At 36.4% G+C, this 20,108-nt stretch overlaps 2 protein-coding genes and 1 pseudogene across 2 annotated transcripts; all 3 read left to right on the forward strand.

The window, feature by feature from the left end:
* Positions 1–12,295: 12,295 nt before the first annotated feature.
* Positions 12,296–12,889, forward strand: LOC120195770 (protein ROLLING AND ERECT LEAF 2-like). The gene has a single exon (XM_039197694.1). The coding sequence runs from the start codon at positions 12,387–12,389 to the stop codon at positions 12,885–12,887; it is 501 nt and encodes a 166-aa protein (XP_039053625.1). The 5' UTR covers positions 12,296–12,386; the 3' UTR covers positions 12,888–12,889.
* Positions 12,884–13,271, forward strand: LOC120195771. Its single transcript, XM_039197695.1, has one exon. It carries the CDS (start codon positions 12,946–12,948, stop codon positions 13,246–13,248), a length of 303 nt encoding a protein of 100 aa, XP_039053626.1. The 5' UTR covers positions 12,884–12,945; the 3' UTR covers positions 13,249–13,271.
* On the forward strand, positions 13,241–17,042 carry LOC120195769 (annotated as a pseudogene).
* The last annotated feature ends 3,066 nt before the right edge of the window (positions 17,043–20,108 follow it).

The raw sequence follows: 20,108 nt of genomic DNA on the forward strand, positions 1-20,108 counted from the left end.
TGAAGCTATGGGAAAAGGTGATAGAGGCTAGGTTGAGACAAGTTACTAGGGTTTCGAAAAACCAATTTGGCTTTATGCCAATCAGGTCTACCACTGAGGCGATTCATCTACTTCGAAGGCTTATGGAGAAATATAGGGAAAAATCGAGAGATCTTCACATGGCGTTCATTGACCTTGAGAAGGCTTATGATAGCGTTCCTCGCGATACGATCTGGAAGACTTTGGAAACGAGACGGATCCCAACTGCTTATATCCGGGCGATTCGTGATATGTACTGTAGATCTACTACTTACTTAAGGACTACAGTTGGCGACACCGAGGCATTCTCGGTGGAAATCGGACTCCACCAGGGGTCGGCTCTTAGCCCTTACATCTTCGCCTTGATTATGGACGACATCTATTGTGCGACACCAGACGGTGTACCTTGGTGTATGCTTTTCGCTGACGACATTGTCCTAGTTGCTGAAACAAAATCTGAGTTGAATAGTAGACTGGCTACCTGGAAGACTGCTTTGGAAGAAAAATGTTTAGGATCAATATTGAAAAGACAAGAGTATTTATGTTCAAACTTCAATGGGAACCAAAACGATGAAGATGTAGAAGTATGCATATAAGGACACGTTCTTCCCTCAAAGGATTGTTTCAAGTACTTAGGGTCTATGATACATAAAGATGGGGGTGTAGATGATGACGTTACACACCGTATAAAGGCGAGATGGCTAAAGTGGAGGGCCGCTACTGGAGTTTTGTGTGACAAGAAGGTGCCTCTAAAACTTAAGGGAAAATTTTATAGTATGTCAATAAGACCAGCACTGTTGTATGGATCAGAATGTTGGGCAACCAAGAAGGATCACGTAAGGAGGATAGAGGCCGCAGAAATGAGAATGCTTCGATGGACATGTGGTAGGACTCTGTGGGATATGACGACAAACTCTGCTATTAGGATGTCCTTGGGGGTGGTGTTTGTTTCCGAAAAATTGAGGGAGGGAAGACTACGGTGGTTTGGGCATGTCCTTAGGCGACTACCGTCGGATGCGGTCAGGAGGGTAGAGTCGATTACAGTCGACGGTGCCAGAAGGAAAAGACGACCAAGGCGGAAGTGGGAAGACTGCTTGAGATCTGATTTGATGGATTTAGGCCTTACCGAAGACATGACCTATGATAGGAAATTATGGAGGCTTGTGACTAGGGTAGTCGAGTAGTGTGGGTCACATCTATAGGGGTATCATCTCTGTCTTTTTTAATGCATTTGTAGTAATTTCCATGACTTTTACTTCTTATACTTTTCTGTTATTGGTATTTATGAAAGATTAGAACTGGGCTTGCTATCGTTGACTTCTGTGTATCATTCTCGTCATGTTTCCTCTGTTAAATTTAGCCGGGTCTTATGTTTCTGTCTATATGCAGAGATTCTTTCGCAGGGATTATTTTGCAGGGATTACTCCCCATTACAGAAGCACATATGATATTAATGACTGCATAGAATACTGTTTAGCTATGTATTTATGTAATTATCTATACATGCATTGAATTTTATCTATATTTTTAATTTTCTGACTGCCGGAGGTCTACCACGGAAGCTATTCTCAACCTGGCGTTGGGGGCAGCCTACTACCCTACCTCCCCCTTACCCCATACATATGGGAATTGGGTTTTGTTGTTGTTGTTGTTGTTGTTGTATTTACTTTATTTTGTTAAATTGTAATTTTTTAATATTTCTCATTTAATACTTACTTTATTTTGTTAAATTTGTTGGACTTTTTAATGTATTTCAGTTAATTTTAATTATTACCATGTAATATCAGTTATTGTAATTTGATTATCATTTACCATTTAATTCTTATTGTAAGTTTGTTGTATTTAAAATTATATTCAAATACCAAATTGTTATTAGTTTGATAAAATTTAATGATTGTGTTCGTTTTTTTAATCTTCATCAACGATTATCGAATGACATTAACTTGAAGTAAATGCAAATCAAAGTAAAAGAATTATTATTTGATAAACAAATACATCATTTCCTCATCAATTGTTACTTGATGGCAACAGAAGTGGACATATTTTTCTAGTGTGTCCTGGGTTTCTGTATGCCCACATCTTCTGTCTTGTCTAGATCTTTCTCGAATATCCATATCGCAATGAATTCGATTGGATTTTGGACGACCACGCTCCCTCAATAAACTCGAATTTGGTACAATCGGAAGCCAATCTTGAACCTCGTCAGGGTCTTTGTCATTACCTATGGGGGAAACTCAAATTCGTATACCTTAAAAACTTCAGAGAGTAGGTATACGAGATCCATAAAATGGTTATAGTCTTGACGTGTATGCGAGCAAGCTGCTATCACATGAGAGCATTGATACTTTAGAGCTTGAAAAAACCCGCAGTCGCACGTTATGTCCCTTAGATTTACTGTAACACCCCCAACCCGTATCCGACCCAGATACGAGTCCGAAGTGTCACATTGACTTTTCAAACATTTATTCGTATAAAATATTGAGTAATTTAAAAACTTTTATAACATTCAACTTATTCAAAACGTTTACAAAACTATTCAGAGTTTATATAATATATTCTTTTGAACACGTGCCAACTAGAACTTTATATATTAAAGTACATATTAATCACCTCTTTTCTGATCTGACATTGAGTAGGAGAACTGACCTGTCTTATCCACATCGCTCTTTACTCCTCTCCATACCTACGTGTAAATCACTTACACGCTAAGTCGTTGACTTAGTGAGGCATATAAACATATAATAAAACCATAAACCATTTCATATAACATAATGCATACTTATACATATCATTATATACTTATCAGTACTCATATCATTATTACTAATTTTTTCTATCATGTAAGCATATATTGAACCTTTCTATACTCACCATCGAGTATCCATGTCATTTCACAACAAAGCATATATAGTATCATAACAAGTTATTTATTATCTTTAAAGCCCTCGTATTAGCCCATGTATACATTTGAGAACTTAAGGTATGTGAGTACATTGAGGTTGTGCACTAATGCTGTCACCACAGCTCGTATCAATTCCCTCATGGGGCACCGAACCTTAGTTCAGTATTCGTTCCGAAGGACCAGTCCATAGATCCCGAAGAACCTAGGTAAACAGTTCATATGTCCCGAAGAACATAGGTAAACAGTCCATATGTCCCGAAGAACATAGGTAAACCCTCGACCTTTGGCATGCCAACTATACCACTAGCTCTCTTATCACATAACATGGGCATTAACATTCATAACAATTCAATTTACTTATTCATATCCTTTCTCTTATGAACATATATATTTTCTTTTCAGTCACGTACCAAATGTACGTGTAATCATTGATCTTATAATCACATGTTCATTCTCTTCGGTCATATACCATATGTATGTGTAAACATATATCTAATATCATATAACACACATCACAAATGCATGTATTCACATAAATCATTTCTTATAGCTTTATTCATATCATATATTCATATAAGCTCATATCTTATTTCACATATACTTTCCATATAACTTATATATCTCATAATCACACAAATCATAACATTTTAGGAGTTACTTCTTACCATAGTAACTCCATCACTAGCTCATCGCAAGCCAAATGTTTATTCAATAATATAAGTACAAATTAAATTGCACTCACTTTAGCTTTGCTTTGATTCGATTATAATCCTTCAATTGATCCGGAACGGGATCACGTTCTATATCTACATCATCATACTTAGATCTATATTAGTATTATAACTAATATACTCTAATGGTTCACTCTTTAGACTAAGAAAAATGACAATTTCATCTTTCAATGATAGTATGCATCGATGCACTACTGAAGCATCGGTGCATAAAATGCATTCGATGTTGTATTATTATTGGTATGCATCGATGCACTACTTATGCATCGATGCATGAATTGCATTCGATGTTTTTTTATTTAAAAAGAGTGCATCGATGCACTACCAATGCATCGATACACCTTCAAACAATTTATGGGTTTTAACCTTGATGCATCGATGCACTATGAATGTGCATCGATGCACTCTGCCCAGAACCTCTTTTTGAACCCGAAAATCATCAACTCTTCACTCAAATGCTTCATATTTCATCCCCTTTCATATTCCTAACTTTTATATACATGTTTAAACTCATTTATAATCAATTATCTCATCTTTAACCTTAATATCCTCTCCTATTTATTAACTTCAAGAATTATACCAGATTTTTAACATGTTTTAAATCTAATTCTAACACTCCATATTCCTTAATTAGATTGATGACAAGTCAAATTCCTTCTCAAAATTCACTTACTAACTCTTTTCCAGAATTTCCTTGTGAAACTCATTTTCTTTAATCTTTCATAACTTCTTTATCTTTTGATTTTAGGACAACTTAAGCTTTCCATAAGCTTAAGTATTACCTAATGATCAAAACCCACTCTTAAAATTAACAAATAATCAGCTAACAAGGAATCTTAACTTTGCAAGCTTGGCTCTTCTCTCTCTCGTACATGAAGAAGAAGAAGAAGATGAAGATGAAGAGAATATCTCTTCATCCTTATCCCCTCTAACATATATATCCTTATCATATCTATTTTTAATTCATTTATTAGTCAAATGACCATTTTTCCCTTTACTTCATTTGATAATTACTAACAACTTTTAGGATTTATTTCTAGATAAAGCATTGAACTAATCCATTCTTCTACTTTAATCACTAAATTTCTGAAACTTTACCATTTAGTCACTAACCCATAGTTTGGGATGTTACAACTCTCCTCTCCTTATAAGAAAATTCGTCCTCGAATTTTCACTGCACATCTTAATAAGAACATATCTTCTAATGTTCTTATGTTGTTTCTCTGACTTATTCTTTCTTGTTATCATCAGAAACTTACTTTTCAATCCTTTAGTTTTCCAATTATCTTTTTCGTTTATACATTCATCTTCTGTTGCTTATCATATAAACAATAACCAGTAATATCAATCCATTGTTGTCTTTTTCTCATTCGATATGCATTTTCCTTTGACCTTTCTAAAATTCATATAATGTTACTTATCATGTAGACAGTAACATCAATTCTTATCACTCAAAATCAAAAATCAATCAATTGATTTCTTTCCTCATTTTCTAATTAATTCACCACAATCCAAACTTTTACTCATTCTTTCATCCTTGTCTGTATTACGATACACATAATCTCTTCATATAACCTTACATACTTTTCTTACTTCTAATCAAACTTATAATCTGCACTTCCTTATAACCCTTTATCATATTTAATCCTTTAAACACCATCTTTTCATTTCTTATCCATTTATCCTTTCATTATCAAAATCTTCTTATACAAATCATATCTTTATCACCTCTTTATAACGTTAATAACCAACTTCACTTATACATAACCTCATTCTTTACATCTCTTATAATTGTATTTTCCTTCATCAGCTTCTAATCCTTTAACTTAATATACTCCAACTTCATAACTCTGTTAATCAACATCGATTCTTCTAATCTAAAGCGAAAGCCTTCATCTAACCATTCATATACATTCTTTGCAATTGGAATTATTTCAACAATTACCAAATCTCAATACTCATCTCACCCCTTTATAATACTTTTCCCGCTTCAATTTTCATAACTCTAACAGAACTTTTAATTTAATTCACAAAGGTTGTCTTTAACCTTGGTTTATTATCAATTAAATCATTATTTAATCTTTCAGTACCAGACCATACTAATTGAGTCTGTCTGACTCTCATCAGATTTGATTATCTGGCGGAGAATACAACTAATTCATACCTTATCTGAAGTTAAAAACCAAAATCTCTACCTCTCTTTGATGGTACTGAACTCTATGAAGCACCAATTCTCTTAATCATATGAGATTTTATTCTCCAAACTTTTCATTCTGAGCTCTTTCTCTTTAAAGCTTTAACACAATTAACCATTTCTTGAAACTATAACAAATTCAAAACCAGTAACACTCTTTTAATTTAAGGCGCAAGTCCTAAACAACAAATCACATGTATCATTTTCAGTCGGAATTAACTCAGCAGCAATTCTGCTTAGCTTATTAAACTTATAATCATACTCATACAAGGTGTAATTCCCTTGTTTCAAGCTCTTGTATTCCAGTTTCATCTGTCTTATAAACTGGTCATCAATGCACTTATTCTTTAACTCTTATACAATTCTAATCACATCATTTAATCTTTTAACGTTCTTATGGTGACAATTGTCCACCATACTCTAACTACCAAGCAGTAACAAAAAACTACTCAATTCAACATCTCCACTTTGAAGAAATGAAAACCTTCTATCATATCATTCAACCAAAGGTCTATACAATAGAACCTTCATCAAATCCACCCTTGAACTTGGGTGCTCGCAACTTTATCAACTAATTTGATACATTCATTCTATGAGTAAAGAAGTATAAATTGAAAAACACATCAGAACATTCTTCAACATGAAGAATAATTTCCAAATTTATACAGGCACTTCCTGAAGTGTTCGCTCTTCCCCTGCCTGGCCAGGGCAGGTGAATGCTATTACCTTCAGGTTTATTACCTTTCACTTCTTTCGAAGCTCTTATTATCATACTTATTTATCACATAATAATATTTTTATTAGCACTTTGAGTTGGCATGTATACTTTTTAAAACACTTCTGAATTCGATTTAAGCCTAGAATCGGCTAAACCGTAGCTCTGATACCATTAAATATAGCACTCCTAACCCGGATACGAGTCTGAAGTGTCATATGACTTTCAAAACATTATTCGTGTTCATATAACTTTTCAAACATTTATTCGTATAAAATATTGTAATTTAAAACTTTTATAACATTAAACTTATTCAAAACGTTTACAAAACTATTCAGAGTTTATATAATATTCTTTTGAATACATGACAACTAGAACTTTATATATTAAAGTACATATTAATCACCTCTTTTCTGATCTGACATTGAGTAAGGAGAACTGACCTGTCTTACTCCACATCGCTCTTTACTCCTCTCCATACCTACGTATAAATCACTTACACGCTAAGTCGTTGACTTAGTGAGGCATATAAAACATATAATAAAACCATAAACCATTTCATATAACATAATGCATACTTATACATATATCATTAATATACTTATCAGTACTATACATTATTAATTTCTTTCTATCATGTAAGCATATTGAACCTTTCTATACTCACCATCGAGTATCCATGTCATTTCACAACAAAGCATATATATAGTATCATAACAAGTTATTTATTATCTTTAAAGCCCTCGTATTAGCCCATGCATACATTTGAGAACTTAAGGTATGTGAGTACATTGAGGTTGTGCACTAATACTGTCACCACAGCTCGTATCAATTCCCTCATGGGGCACCGAACCTTAGTTCAGTATTCGTTCCGAAGGACCAGTCCATAGATCCCGAAGAACCTAGGTAAACAGTCCATATGTCCCGAAGAACATAGGTAAACAGTCCATATGTCCCGAAGAACATAGGTAAACCCTCGACCCTTGGCATGCCAACTATACCACTAGCTCTCTTATCACATAACATGGGCATTAACATTCATAACAGTTCAATTTACTTATTCATATCCTTTCTCTTATGACATATATCTTTTTTTTCAGTCACATACCAAATGTACGTGTAATCATTGATCTTATAATCACACGTTCATTCTCTTCGGTCACATACCATATGTATGTGTAAACATATATCTAATATCATATAACACGAATCACAAATGCATGTATTCACATAAATCATTTCTTATAGCTTTATTCATATCACATATTCATATAAGCTCATATCTTATTTCACATATACTTTCCATATAACTTATATATCTCATAATCACACAAATCATAACATTTTAGGAGTTACTTCTTAGCATAGTAACTCCATCACTGGCTCATCGCAAGCCAATTTATTCAATAATATAAGTAAAAATTAAATTGCACTCACCTTAGCTTTGCTTTGATTCGATTAATCCTTCAATTGATCCGGAATGGGATCACGTTCTATATCTACATCATCATACATAGATCTCTATTAGTATTATAACTATACTCTAATGGGTTCATCCTTAGACTAAGAAAAATGACAATTTCATCTTTCAATGAAAGTATGCATCGATGCACTACTGATGCATCGGTGAATAAAATGCATTTCGATGTTGTTTATTACTGGTATGCATCGATGCACTACTTATGCATCGATGCATGAATTGCATTCGATGTTTTTATTTAAAAAGAGTGCATCGATGCACTACCAATGCATCGATACACCTTCAAACAATTTCTGGGTTTTAACCTTGATGCATCGATGCACTATGAATGTGCATCGATGCACTCTGCCCAGAACTTCTTTTTGAACCCGAAAATCATCAACTCTTCACTCAAATGCTTCATATTTCATCCTCTTTCATATTCCTAACTTTCATATACATGTTTAACTCATTTATAATCAATTATCTCGTCTTTAACCTTAATATCTCTTCTCTTTATTAACTTCAAATCATACCAGATTTTTAACATGTTTTAAATCTAATTCTAACACTCCATATTCCTTAATTAGATTGATGACAAGTCAAATTCCTTCTCAAATTCACTTACTAACTCTTTTCCAGAATTTCCTTATGAAACTCATTTTCTTTAATCTTTCATAAACTTTATCTTTTGATTTAGGACAACTTAAGCTTTCCATAAGCTTAAGTATTACCTAATGATCAAAACTCACTCTTAAAATTAACAAATAATCAGCTAACAAGGAATTTTACCTTTGCAAGCTTGGCTCTTCTCTCTCTCGTATATGAATAAGAAGAAGAAGAAGAAGAAGATGAATAGAATATCTCTTCATTCTTATCCCCTCTAACATACATATCCTTATCATATATATTTTTAATTCATTTATTAGTCAAATGACCATTTTGCCCTCTACTTCATTTGATAATTACTAACAACTTTTAGGATTTATTTCCAGATAAATCATTGAAATAATCCATTCGTTTACTTTAATCACTAAATTTTTGAAACTTTACCATTTAGTAACTAACCCATAGTTTGGGATGTTATATTTACTCTTAACGACACAACTTCAATCCCTTGAAGAGGTTGCATCAACTCTGTGACACGAAACATTTCATGCCTTCTAAAAAAGCTTGTTACAGACATTCCATTTGATGAATCAATTTTTTTCTGTAGATTTGTAACTAATCTAGGGTGATAGACATGACCGCCTTGCATCCAAGTTTGAGCTTGTCTCTCGAGCTTCGCAAAAAGCGCCCCAAACGAAAATATGTAGTATTTACCAAAGCCGCTACTGGTAAGGACGTGCACCCTTTAAAGTTGAATTGATTGCCTCTGCCAAGTTGGTTGTCATGTGTCTATATCGATATCCACCATCATATGCGTTCGACCACATTTCTTTATCGATGAGGCTGATGTAATCGTATCCTTCCTCGTTCTTCGCCCACAAATCTTGAAGCATTGTTTCAAACGTTCGAGGAAGTAGTTCGTAACCTGATCAAAAAATGTATAACTTACTAACTTGCTTTCTTTGCAAAATTAAAACGATTGAAAGAAAACAAACTACATCAGTTTCACTTACCCATGCACACAATTAATTGACGCTCATCATTCTTCTTGTACCTTCCATGATAGTTCGCAGCAATGTGTCGGAGATAATACCTATGTTGGACAAAGGGTGGTTGCCATATTGGACCCAAAGACTCCATTGCTGCTTTGATCCCAGCTCCGCGATCTGAAATGACACAGATGTTTTCCCTCGTGATAACATGTACACGTAAATTTCGGAGCAAAAAAGCCCAAGAATCTGTATCTTCTCCTTCGACAAGAGTAGAAACAACTGAAAGAATGTTGCGATTGCCATCTTGGATAACTGTTAACAATAAAACTTGCTTGTATTTTCCATACAAGAAAATCTCGTCGATCTGGACCACATGCTTGCAGTATTTGGCAACATTAACACACTGTGGGTAACTCCAAAAAACCTGGTAGAATTGGTTTCGATCGCGAAGAACTCGATCATTATGGTATGCATATGAGGTTTCGAAGTCCACAATTATCCCAGGATTCAACGTCCGCACCATCCTAAACCAACCTGGAAGTTCGTTGTAAGATGCATCCCATTCGCCATGAAGTTTGACAATGGCATTTTGTTTTGCCAACCAAGCTTTTTTATAGGAGACAGTGTACCCATACTGCGATTGTATAGCTGAAATCAACACTGCAACAACTATATGAGAGCTTATTTTTACCATGGGCATGATGGCTTGACATATCATTTTAGAGTCCAAGTTGGGATGATCTTGGTTGACCCCTCCAGCACAACATATGTGAGGACTGTTGTATACTGTTAGTTCCCATATGTTGTTTTTCCTCTTCATTTTCGATACGCGAACCATCCAATTACATCCGTTTTTGCGTCGGGCACAATATCATACATATTTTTCGGTCGTCGATCGATTGACTCTGGACTGAACAGAATTACGGATATTGTAATTTTTTATAGCTATCATCGCTTCTTCTTTGCTTGAAAAATCCATGCCTAAATATAACTCACCGTTATTTATTGATGAGTAATATCCATAGTCACCGAGATGAGGCATATCCGCAAATTCTGGCCCATACATTGCTCCATAATCAGCTTCATACATGTGTGCAGGAGGGTCAGTTTGTGCCACATTTCCTGGAACTTCATCATCATCGGAGTTGAATTGCGGTGATTCTGGGTGAATGAATAGTCCAGTCTCAGCACCATCCACACCAGGCTCACGAAGCGGTTCTTCTGGTGGAGATGATGGTTCCTCCATGCTCTCCACATTTAGGTCGAAGAACCTACTACTTGCACGCCTTCCCCTTGAACTGGAAGACATATCGACATTGAGATCGAAAAAGCTCGCAGTCGAATGCCTCCCCTGGAGCTTGAAGCCATCGTGTCGAATGCATCTCCATATGGTCAAAGAAATTTGCAGATGAATGCCTTCTCCTTGAACTGGACGCGGTGTTGCCATACGGATTGTTCGTGGACCTACCTCGGTACATATCGTAAGGAGTTGCGGATGAATGTCTCCCCATTATGGCATTAAAATCATTGCACATTATTGTAGTCGAGCTGTCAACTTGATCAACTTGTTCAGCCAGCCCATAGTAGGAGCTTAAAGATTGACCCCGAACAGCACACACTTGAACAAAATGTGCATACATCTCAATAGCGACGTCTGAATAATTACTTTGAGCTTCAACCATCATTTGAACATCATTATTGTTCTAAAGTTCAAACGCTGTATAAGTTAATGACAACAATGATGTTGGAAATCTGTACTGCAACGACGACAATCTTCTACTACTTCCAACATGAATCTTCCTCGAAATCTTCGTTATCAGCTCCTCAAGAGTTATGTCAATAAATTTTTTACACATCAACGTAAATAATTTAAATAATATAATTTTATTATTTATTACCCACAAAACTATTTTGACGTATGCTCATGCTTTTCAATTTTACAAAAACAAAAAATTAATTGAAAATAATTAGTATAATATTTTTTCAAATAATCATAATAAACAATAAGTATAATAAAAAAATTTATAACAAAATTTATAACAAAAAATCGCACGAACTTCTAAATCAAATATGAGACAATTACCAGAATTATTACTCATTGACGGAATTGTTGTATTAATTTATAAGTTAGAGGATAGAGATGTGAGGAGATGTGAGAAACTTAACTGGGAGCGAAGGGTATTTATAACTATATAAGGCGCGGTACCTGCACCGCGCTATATGTAATTATTCAGATGGTCCTCGCTAAATATAATTCATACCCAGGTATAGCGCTGAGCAGGGGCAGCGCTATACCCCTACGTGGCGTATAACGCGAATCAGGGGTCGCGCTATACCCACGTATAAGCCATGTCAGTGTATAGCGCGGTACAGAGGGCGCGTTATACCCCACGTGACGCCAAATCAGCATATAACGCGGGGACAGAGAGCGCGTTTTACTTCTACGGATGTTAGATCGAGAAATATAATTTAACCGATGTTAGATCTGTAAATATACCGATCACCAGTGATTTTTCGGAAAAAACACCCGTTAATAGTAGTTTACCCTGATAATTAAATGCCCGTTAATCGTAGTTTACCCTGATAATTAAATACTGCGTCCTCCTCTAGTGCCGGACATTGTTTTGTGTAAAAAAAACGCTTCGTCGTTTCATTCGTCTCACAAGACAAGAAGAACTGTGTCTGAAAAAGCTTCTATCTTTTTCAACTTTAAACAATAGCTCAAAATCATTCAATTATTCGATTCAGTTCAATTCTGGGGGAATCATGGGTTGTTCTCAGTCGAGAATCGAGAACGAAGAAGCTGTTACCCGATGCAAAGAGCGAAGACAATTCATGAAAGAAGCGGTCGCCGCTCGAAACGCCTTTGCCGCCGCCCACTCTGCTTATGCCATGTCCTTAAAGAACACTGGCGCCGCCTTAAGCGATTACGCCCACGGTGAGGTCCAGAATACCAATCCCCCTCCTCACCCTGGGCCATCCTTTGTGGGACCTCCGCCGCCGCAACCACCTCCGGTAGACAAGCTCTTACCTCCGCCCCCTCCTCCCGTGAACCTTTCCGGCGATCCGGGCGTTCCAATCCAGCGATCGGCTAGTATGCCGATACAGATGCCGTTGAAAGGGAAGCAAAAGGAGACGTCGACGAGCACGATCATGGAAGATGAGGAGGAGGAGGACGATGTGGAAGCGAGTGGTTCGTTGGTTAGGCGGAGATCGCGGAAGTATCGAGGGAGTGGTAGTGGCGGAAGGAGAGTAGGAGGGAACTAAGGGAAGAAAGGAAGAAGACGTGGAGGTAGTGACATCAACGACAGTTCAGGCGCGTGCGATGCAATCACAGCCGCCTCAGGATTCAACTTACTATTACTTCTTTTACGGCGATAGTGTGCCCGGACCGAGTTTAGAGGGTGCAGAAGAAATGAGGGTGGAGGATAATAGGGCGGTTGAAAGGAAGGTGTTTGAGGAAATGCCGAGAAGAGAAGAGGAAGAAGAGGCGGTGGAGGAGAATATGGGGGAGGAGGAAGTAGTTATGGAGAAAGGACAGAAGGCAACAGTGGAGGTGGAGACGCCGGTGCCTATGGCAGCTGGGCCGGGAAAGTTAGCAAAAGGCTGCGAAAGTGGGGTTTGGTAGTACGGTAGAGAAGAGGTTGGGGAAGGGGAATTTCAATTTGTTGCAGGTGTTTACTGAACTTGATGATCATTTCTTGGTGGCCTCAGAGAGTGCTCATGAGGTTTCCAAGATGTTGGAAGCTACTAGGTTGCATTATCACTCAAATTTTGCTGATAATCGAGGTAATGGGGTTTTTCCACATTTTAACTATGAACCTCAGCATCAGTCAGTACTTAAGTTTTTGATTAGGATTTTTTGGTATCTCTCTTAGATGGATAAGTATTGTCACCGTGAAGTTTGATTATCGTTCAATTTCATAATGTTTGGTATCATCATTCAGCTTGAGAATTCTAAGATTGGATTTCCAATGTTAATAATTCTTGCATGAGTTTGCCAAAAACTTTGGTACTTGTACTCAGGGTGAGAGTTTTAGATATGGATATCTCTCCAACATTTGTGTGTTCAATTTTTTGTAAAGCGTTTTCATGCAGTTGAAGGGTGTTTTGAGAGTTACCCATTCCCTCTCCAAAAATGAGTCCAGTCTTGGATTTCACTGTGGCTATAAGTAGATATGGGTTTTCATTCCTTTGTAACATTGAGTTAGTAGATGAAGATTTTCAAGGAATTGGATTTTGAATGACAGATCTTGCATGAAGCATAGAACTAGTGAATACTGCATATCAGTAGTTTAAACTTTGTTAAAGATTCAGGCTATTTACTTAGAAGTTTTTGATTAGTTTGTGGAGAATTTTTCTTTTCAAGAATGGAGATTGTTTTATCTGGTTCTGTTTTAGATTCAAACTGTGTTAGATTTACAAATAAATAAACATTAATTACCATTAACCGGAGATCAGCTATGCAAAACCATAAGATTGAGTTTAACAATTTGGCTAATATCTCTGTTCTTTTTCTCCTCCTGGAATTGCATAATTTGATTATATTATTCATGTAATGTAGCTTAGACTGGGCTTTTCTTATCTTGATTTATGCTTGCAGGACACATTAATCACTCCGCAAGAGTAATGCGTGTTATTACTTGGAACCGGTCATTTAGAGGATTAAATTTAGACAATGCTGATAACGCAAACGATGATTTTGATTCGGAGGAGAATGAGACCCATGCCACCGTGTTGGATAAATGCTTGCATGGGAGAAAAAGCTTTATGATGAAGTAAAGGTATATTATAGAATTTATTCTTGTTATGTCATTTGTCCTCTTATTCATTTTGTACAGTTTGACTGATGCTTCTTGATAAATTAACCGGCATAAAATTGTTTTCTTTGTCCTTTTATTCATTTGTCATGATTGATACTCAAGAATTCATGGCCAACCTGTACAAGTAGTTACCTTGTCTTGAATAGTACTTTGCACAAGGCTAGAGATATTATTGTTGTGTATTAATTCACCGCTTGTACTTGCCTCTGGGCCCTTATTTTTGACATTTATGACATAGTTCAGATTGTTACTGCTCAACATCAAGTTCTTTTTCTCTTCTGTCAGAAGAAATGGTACATCAAAAATAATGTCTCACCATTGATATCTACACATCTGAGATTTGGATCATGTGAACCCATGCATGCTTGTATAGACAACGATCATCAGAAAGCTATAGCTACATGAAGCAAAAAATTTTCAGTCATTTTGGTATTGTCTGATTGACGATGAAGTAGTTTACTCCTTGTTTGTGGAATCAATATGTGAAGTCCGAATAATTGTTCCAAAGGGCCAGTCCTCTTGTAATAGATATCTAATGGGATATAACTGTGTTTTCCTTTTTGAGCCTACCAATACAAAATGTACATTTCTTAGTTCAGTGACTTAGCTACAAACTCAAGGTCCAGTTTGACTAGTAGGTCATTGCACCATCTCTAAACAAAATCTTATTCTTAGCTGTCACTTAAGTCCTAAATTGTGATTATTCTAGAGAAGCGCCACATTGAATATGGGCGTTTCAAATTATATTTTGTTTTCCTTCAAATAATCTGTAGCAGCCTTGTTGAAGGAAATGGGAAATGTCATTCTGGTGCCTACTCTTGTTCAAGATACTGTACTATTTATTTAATTTTCGATTTTCTTTAATGCTAGTGCTAATATTTGTTTTGCTTCTTCAAATATACATATCTTCTTCTGTCAATTACAAATGAGCTTAGCTTCATCTTCTGGCCCGAACTAGTGATTGATACCGAGTTAGTTGCTTAAACAGTAACCTTTTTATAATATCATAACACCTTTCAGAATGACAGCATTTGTGTGCTTTTGTTTGATTCGTTAAATTAAGCACTTCTTTGATGGGTTTGATTGTTTATGGATAGGCTGGTGAGCTTATGAAGTTTGAGTACCAGAGAAAGGTTGCCACTCTAAACAAATTAAAGAAACGAGGTACCAATTCTGAGGCACTTGAAAAGGCAAAAGCAGCAGTAAGTCATCTACATACTAGATACATTGTCGACATGCAATCCATGGATTCACAGTTTCGGAGATAAATCGATTACGAGATGAGCACTCTACCCAAAACTTGTTCTGCTCATTGATGGGTAAGTTGCTGTCCATTGTTTTAACTCTATACTAGACTTTCTCCTGGAAAAAAAAGGCTTCACTTAATAAAGTTTTGAATGGCAGAGCAGCCCCTTTTTTTAGTATTAACATTCACCTATGGATACTTGTAACCTTACATTCTTAGTTTTCTGCCTTTTTATCCCCTTCTATTGTGGATTTTTTCATGATTTTTATCATCAATTTACTGTGTTTGCATAGGCTGTATCTAAGATCCTTTAGCAGATGATGAATTCCTTGAATTTTTTTCTTGTTTGAAGTTTTTATGGTGTGTATTGTGATGTGTCAATTTGCAGGATGGCGACAATGTGGGAAACCATGAGAGTTCAACATGAAGGCCAATCTAGGATTGTGGCAATCCTGAGGGATAATTTGGACCTATCTCAATCGCCGAAGGAAACAAGCGAGCACCACCATGAGCGTACAATCCAGCTGTTAGCAATTGTGCAGGATTGGCACATGCAGTTTTGCAAGCTTATAGACCACCAGAAAGAGTACATAAAAGCTCTGAACAATTGGTTAAGGCTAAATCTCATCCCCATTGAAAGCAGCCTTAAGGAAAAAGTTTCTTCGCCACCACGGATCGAAACTCCACCTATTCAAAGGCTCATCCTCGCTTGGCTGGACAAACTTGAGAAACTTCCAGACGAGATTGCAAGAAGTGCCATTAATAACTTTGCTCACGTGATTGATTCTATCATGCAGCACCAACTAGATGAAATGAAGCTGAAGGAAAAATGCGAGGAAACTCGGAAGGAGCTTGCGAAGAAGCAACGACAGTTTGAGGACTGGTACCACAAGTATATGCAGAGAAGAACACCGGAGGAGCTGGATCCGACCGGGGCGGAAGACAACCCTGGCAATGATGCAGTCGCTGAGAGACAGCTTATGGTGGAAGCAGTTAAAAAGAAGTTGGAAGAAGAGGAAGAGGCCTACCGGAGGTTATGTATTCAGGTGAGGGAGAAATCTTTGGTGAGCCTTAAAACTCGGTTGCCAGAGCTCTTCAGAGCTATGACAGGTATTGCCTATGCTTGTTCAAAAATGTATGGGGAGTTAAAGGCCATCACTGTCTAAAGGAATCCAAATCATAGCTCATAAAACTTATTTAATATGTAATTTTATAATGAATAATATATTTACGCCCTTTACATAGATACACTCAGACCAACAGAAAGTATAGGATGAACTTTAAAGTGCTATTTATGAGTTTCTTCATTTTCTTAAGTATTCATGTTTAGTATTAATATTCGAACACACATTCGGAAATGAGTATGGATATATGATACTCCAAAGATACTTGATGTTTTTGAGGATTGAGGTTTGAATGTTTTGGGTGGAAATGATAGATGTGTTTGAGCCAAGGGGGTTGCCCTTATGATGGTTGTCGCCTCCCTTTATATGATTGTGTTGCTGATTTACCCCCATGTGAAAATTTTATTAACTATGCATGTCCTTTATTTGTTGGTTGCAAGTTTTTAACGGTCACTTCTGTAGTTTTTATTCTAATAATTTTAGAAAAACAATATGCTTATGTCAATTATACATATATTTGACATTCACTCAAATTTGAATAACATGTTTGTAACTATATTATTTAGACTAAAATGTAAACGCAAATACAGGTTTCATGTATTTTGGTGATCTTTAGTTATAAACGTTTTCATTTTTCATGTCCTGAAATGTACAAAACAAGCAATTCAAAGGTTGTATTAATATGGTACTTGGCAATTCTTGAAACTTGAGAACAACACAGTGGTAAAAACTTCAAAAGCATCTACACGAACTGGAAAACAGTGTTTCTTTGTTCTAATCTTTTAGTCGTTTACAGCAATTTTGATGACCTTTGAGCAATTGATTTAGTTATTGATGGGACTGGGAATCAATTATCTGGAAATCACAAATAAGAAACAGCCCAGAACTGTTGAAAGGGACGGTATACGATATGGCTCCGAAGTATTCATCCGGGCTAAGATCCAAAGGGTTACATGAAATTATCTTAGTAATTAAAGAGGAGATTGTTGTTTTACTTTGAGATTTTAGGCTCGAGCACCTGCATCTACAGAGAGTGTGTGCATTATCAATAGTTCAGAAAAACTATGAACATATATCACCTTATAATCATCTCATACTATTAAAAAAATAAGCCCAAAGGGTTATATCAACATCGTATCAGTTTCAACCTATGCGATTGTAGGTTCCTACCTTGTATGTACACAAATTGTTGGCTCTTACCATGTATGTACACAAATTTTGTAGCATTTTAAATAAAATGATAGCCTTTTTTAACTTCTTGTTCTCTCCCTAGAATTGCCATATAATTTGAGTCTGGAAAGTTTGTTACTTTATGTAATACCTTACTGCATGGACCACAAATGTACACTATTACATCATCAAGAAACCCCCCAAAACCAATACATTCTAGCTTTTTTTATGAACTATGGAACTCAGAAAATGGTGCAACTCGGGCACCCGAGGGCTGAGATGGAGCCCGGGCTATAAAAATGACAGTATAATCAGATGCTTTGGATCAATATTTTGGTGATCAGATCAAAGCTGCGTATGTACTGGAGAATGTTGATGAGTGAAAATATGTTTAATAGTTCATCAAGTGCTTGACACAATGTCTCTTATGATCCTTACACATATGCACAGAATTTTGATTAGGGTTTGATGTCTGCTGCTGATCCTGATGATAGCGTAAGGTCTTTTTCAGCTAGATTTGCTGTTCCTTCAAGATTGTTTGAGAAAATGGTGTCTTTGACTTCCATAATGTTTGATGTTGAAAATTCAATATTAGCCTATATGTTCACACCTAAATTAATTTGATGTCATTGCTTACATCAATTTAGTTTTGATGTCATTGCTTACATCAATTTAGTTAGGTGAAAATTAAGTATTTTTCTCATGTTTTAATTTCAATGGTTTAGATTATTTAGTGTTTATTTTAATGAGTGGTTTAGATTGTTTCTTGTAACCTATAAATACCCTACTTGTATTTGAGTTTTATCATCCAACAATCAAAGCTTAATTATAAGCATTTGAAAGCTTTCTTAAGAGTTCTTCCCTTTTGCAATTTTGTGAGATTATTCTAAAGAGAGTTTTTTTTTTTTTTTTTATCAATTAGAGTTTTTACTCTATTTTGATTCAACAATTGGTATCAGAGCCACGTTTTTTAAGATCTCTTGAAATTCTGAGTATGCTCTGTGGCTGCAGTTTTTTAACTGATCTTCCACATCAGAAAATATTTCTTGAGTTATTGTCGAGGTTATTACAAACCTTGTGAAGCTTCTTTGTGTTTAGAGTAATTTAGTACTCTGCACGTTTGTTACTCAAGCTTGTTCGGTGTAGTCAAAGCCTTGCCGTTAAGATGGGTGATCTTCAAGTAGTTGGAGGAATCAAGAAGCTCAACAACAAAAACTACAACACGTGGGCAACATGTATGGAGTCATACTTACAAGGTCAAGACCTTTGGGAGGTTGTCGGTGGTGGTGAAGTTACACAACCGGCGACAGAAGATGCCAATGGAATCTTGCGAAAGTGGAAAATTAAAGCAGGCAAAGCAATGTTTGCTTTAAAGACCACAATTGAAGAAGAAATGTTGGAGCACATCCGGGATGCTAAACACCAAAGAAGCATGGGACACTTTTGTTACACTCTTTTCGAAGAGGAACGATACAAAATTGCAACTTCTCGAGAATGAACTTCTATCAATGGCGCAACGCGACATGGCGGTTGCCCAATACTTTCACAAGGTGAAGTCGATATGCCGTGAAATTTCAGAATTAGATCCGACAGCTGCTATTGGGGAAGCCAGGATAAAAAGAATAATTGTCCATGGTTTGAGACCCGAATATCGAGGGTTTGTTGCCGCTGTACAGGGATGGCCGACACAACCATCGCTTGTTGAGTTCGAAAATTTGCTTGCAGGTCAAGAAGCCATGGCCAAGCAAATGGGAGGAGTCTCGTTGAAGGGTGAAGAGGAAGCGCTCTACACCAGCAAAAGCAGAGGCACTTTTCAGCGGTATACTGGCAATGGATCTAAAAAGGATGGTGACAAGGTGAAAAATTACCAAGGAAAGGGAGGCCCTCATTCAGGGGGAGCTTCCAAGAATCGCGGTAATAGTAGAAAGTTCGATGGCAAGTGTTACAATTGTGGGAAGATGGGCCACATGGCAAAAGACTGTTGGACCAAGAAAAAGCCTGTTGAAAGTAATACTGCTACTTCTTGTTCGAAGGAGAATAGTGAAGATGGTTGGGATGCTGAAGCGTTATTTGCTACGGAGGAAGAAGAATTAGCTCTCATGGTAACAACACCAGAACGGATTGA

This window comes from Hibiscus syriacus, unplaced genomic scaffold, assembly GCF_006381635.1.
Source record: "Hibiscus syriacus cultivar Baekdansim isolate YM2019G1 unplaced genomic scaffold, ASM638163v2 tig00117021_pilon, whole genome shotgun sequence".
NCBI classification, from domain to species: domain Eukaryota; kingdom Viridiplantae; phylum Streptophyta; class Magnoliopsida; order Malvales; family Malvaceae; genus Hibiscus; species Hibiscus syriacus.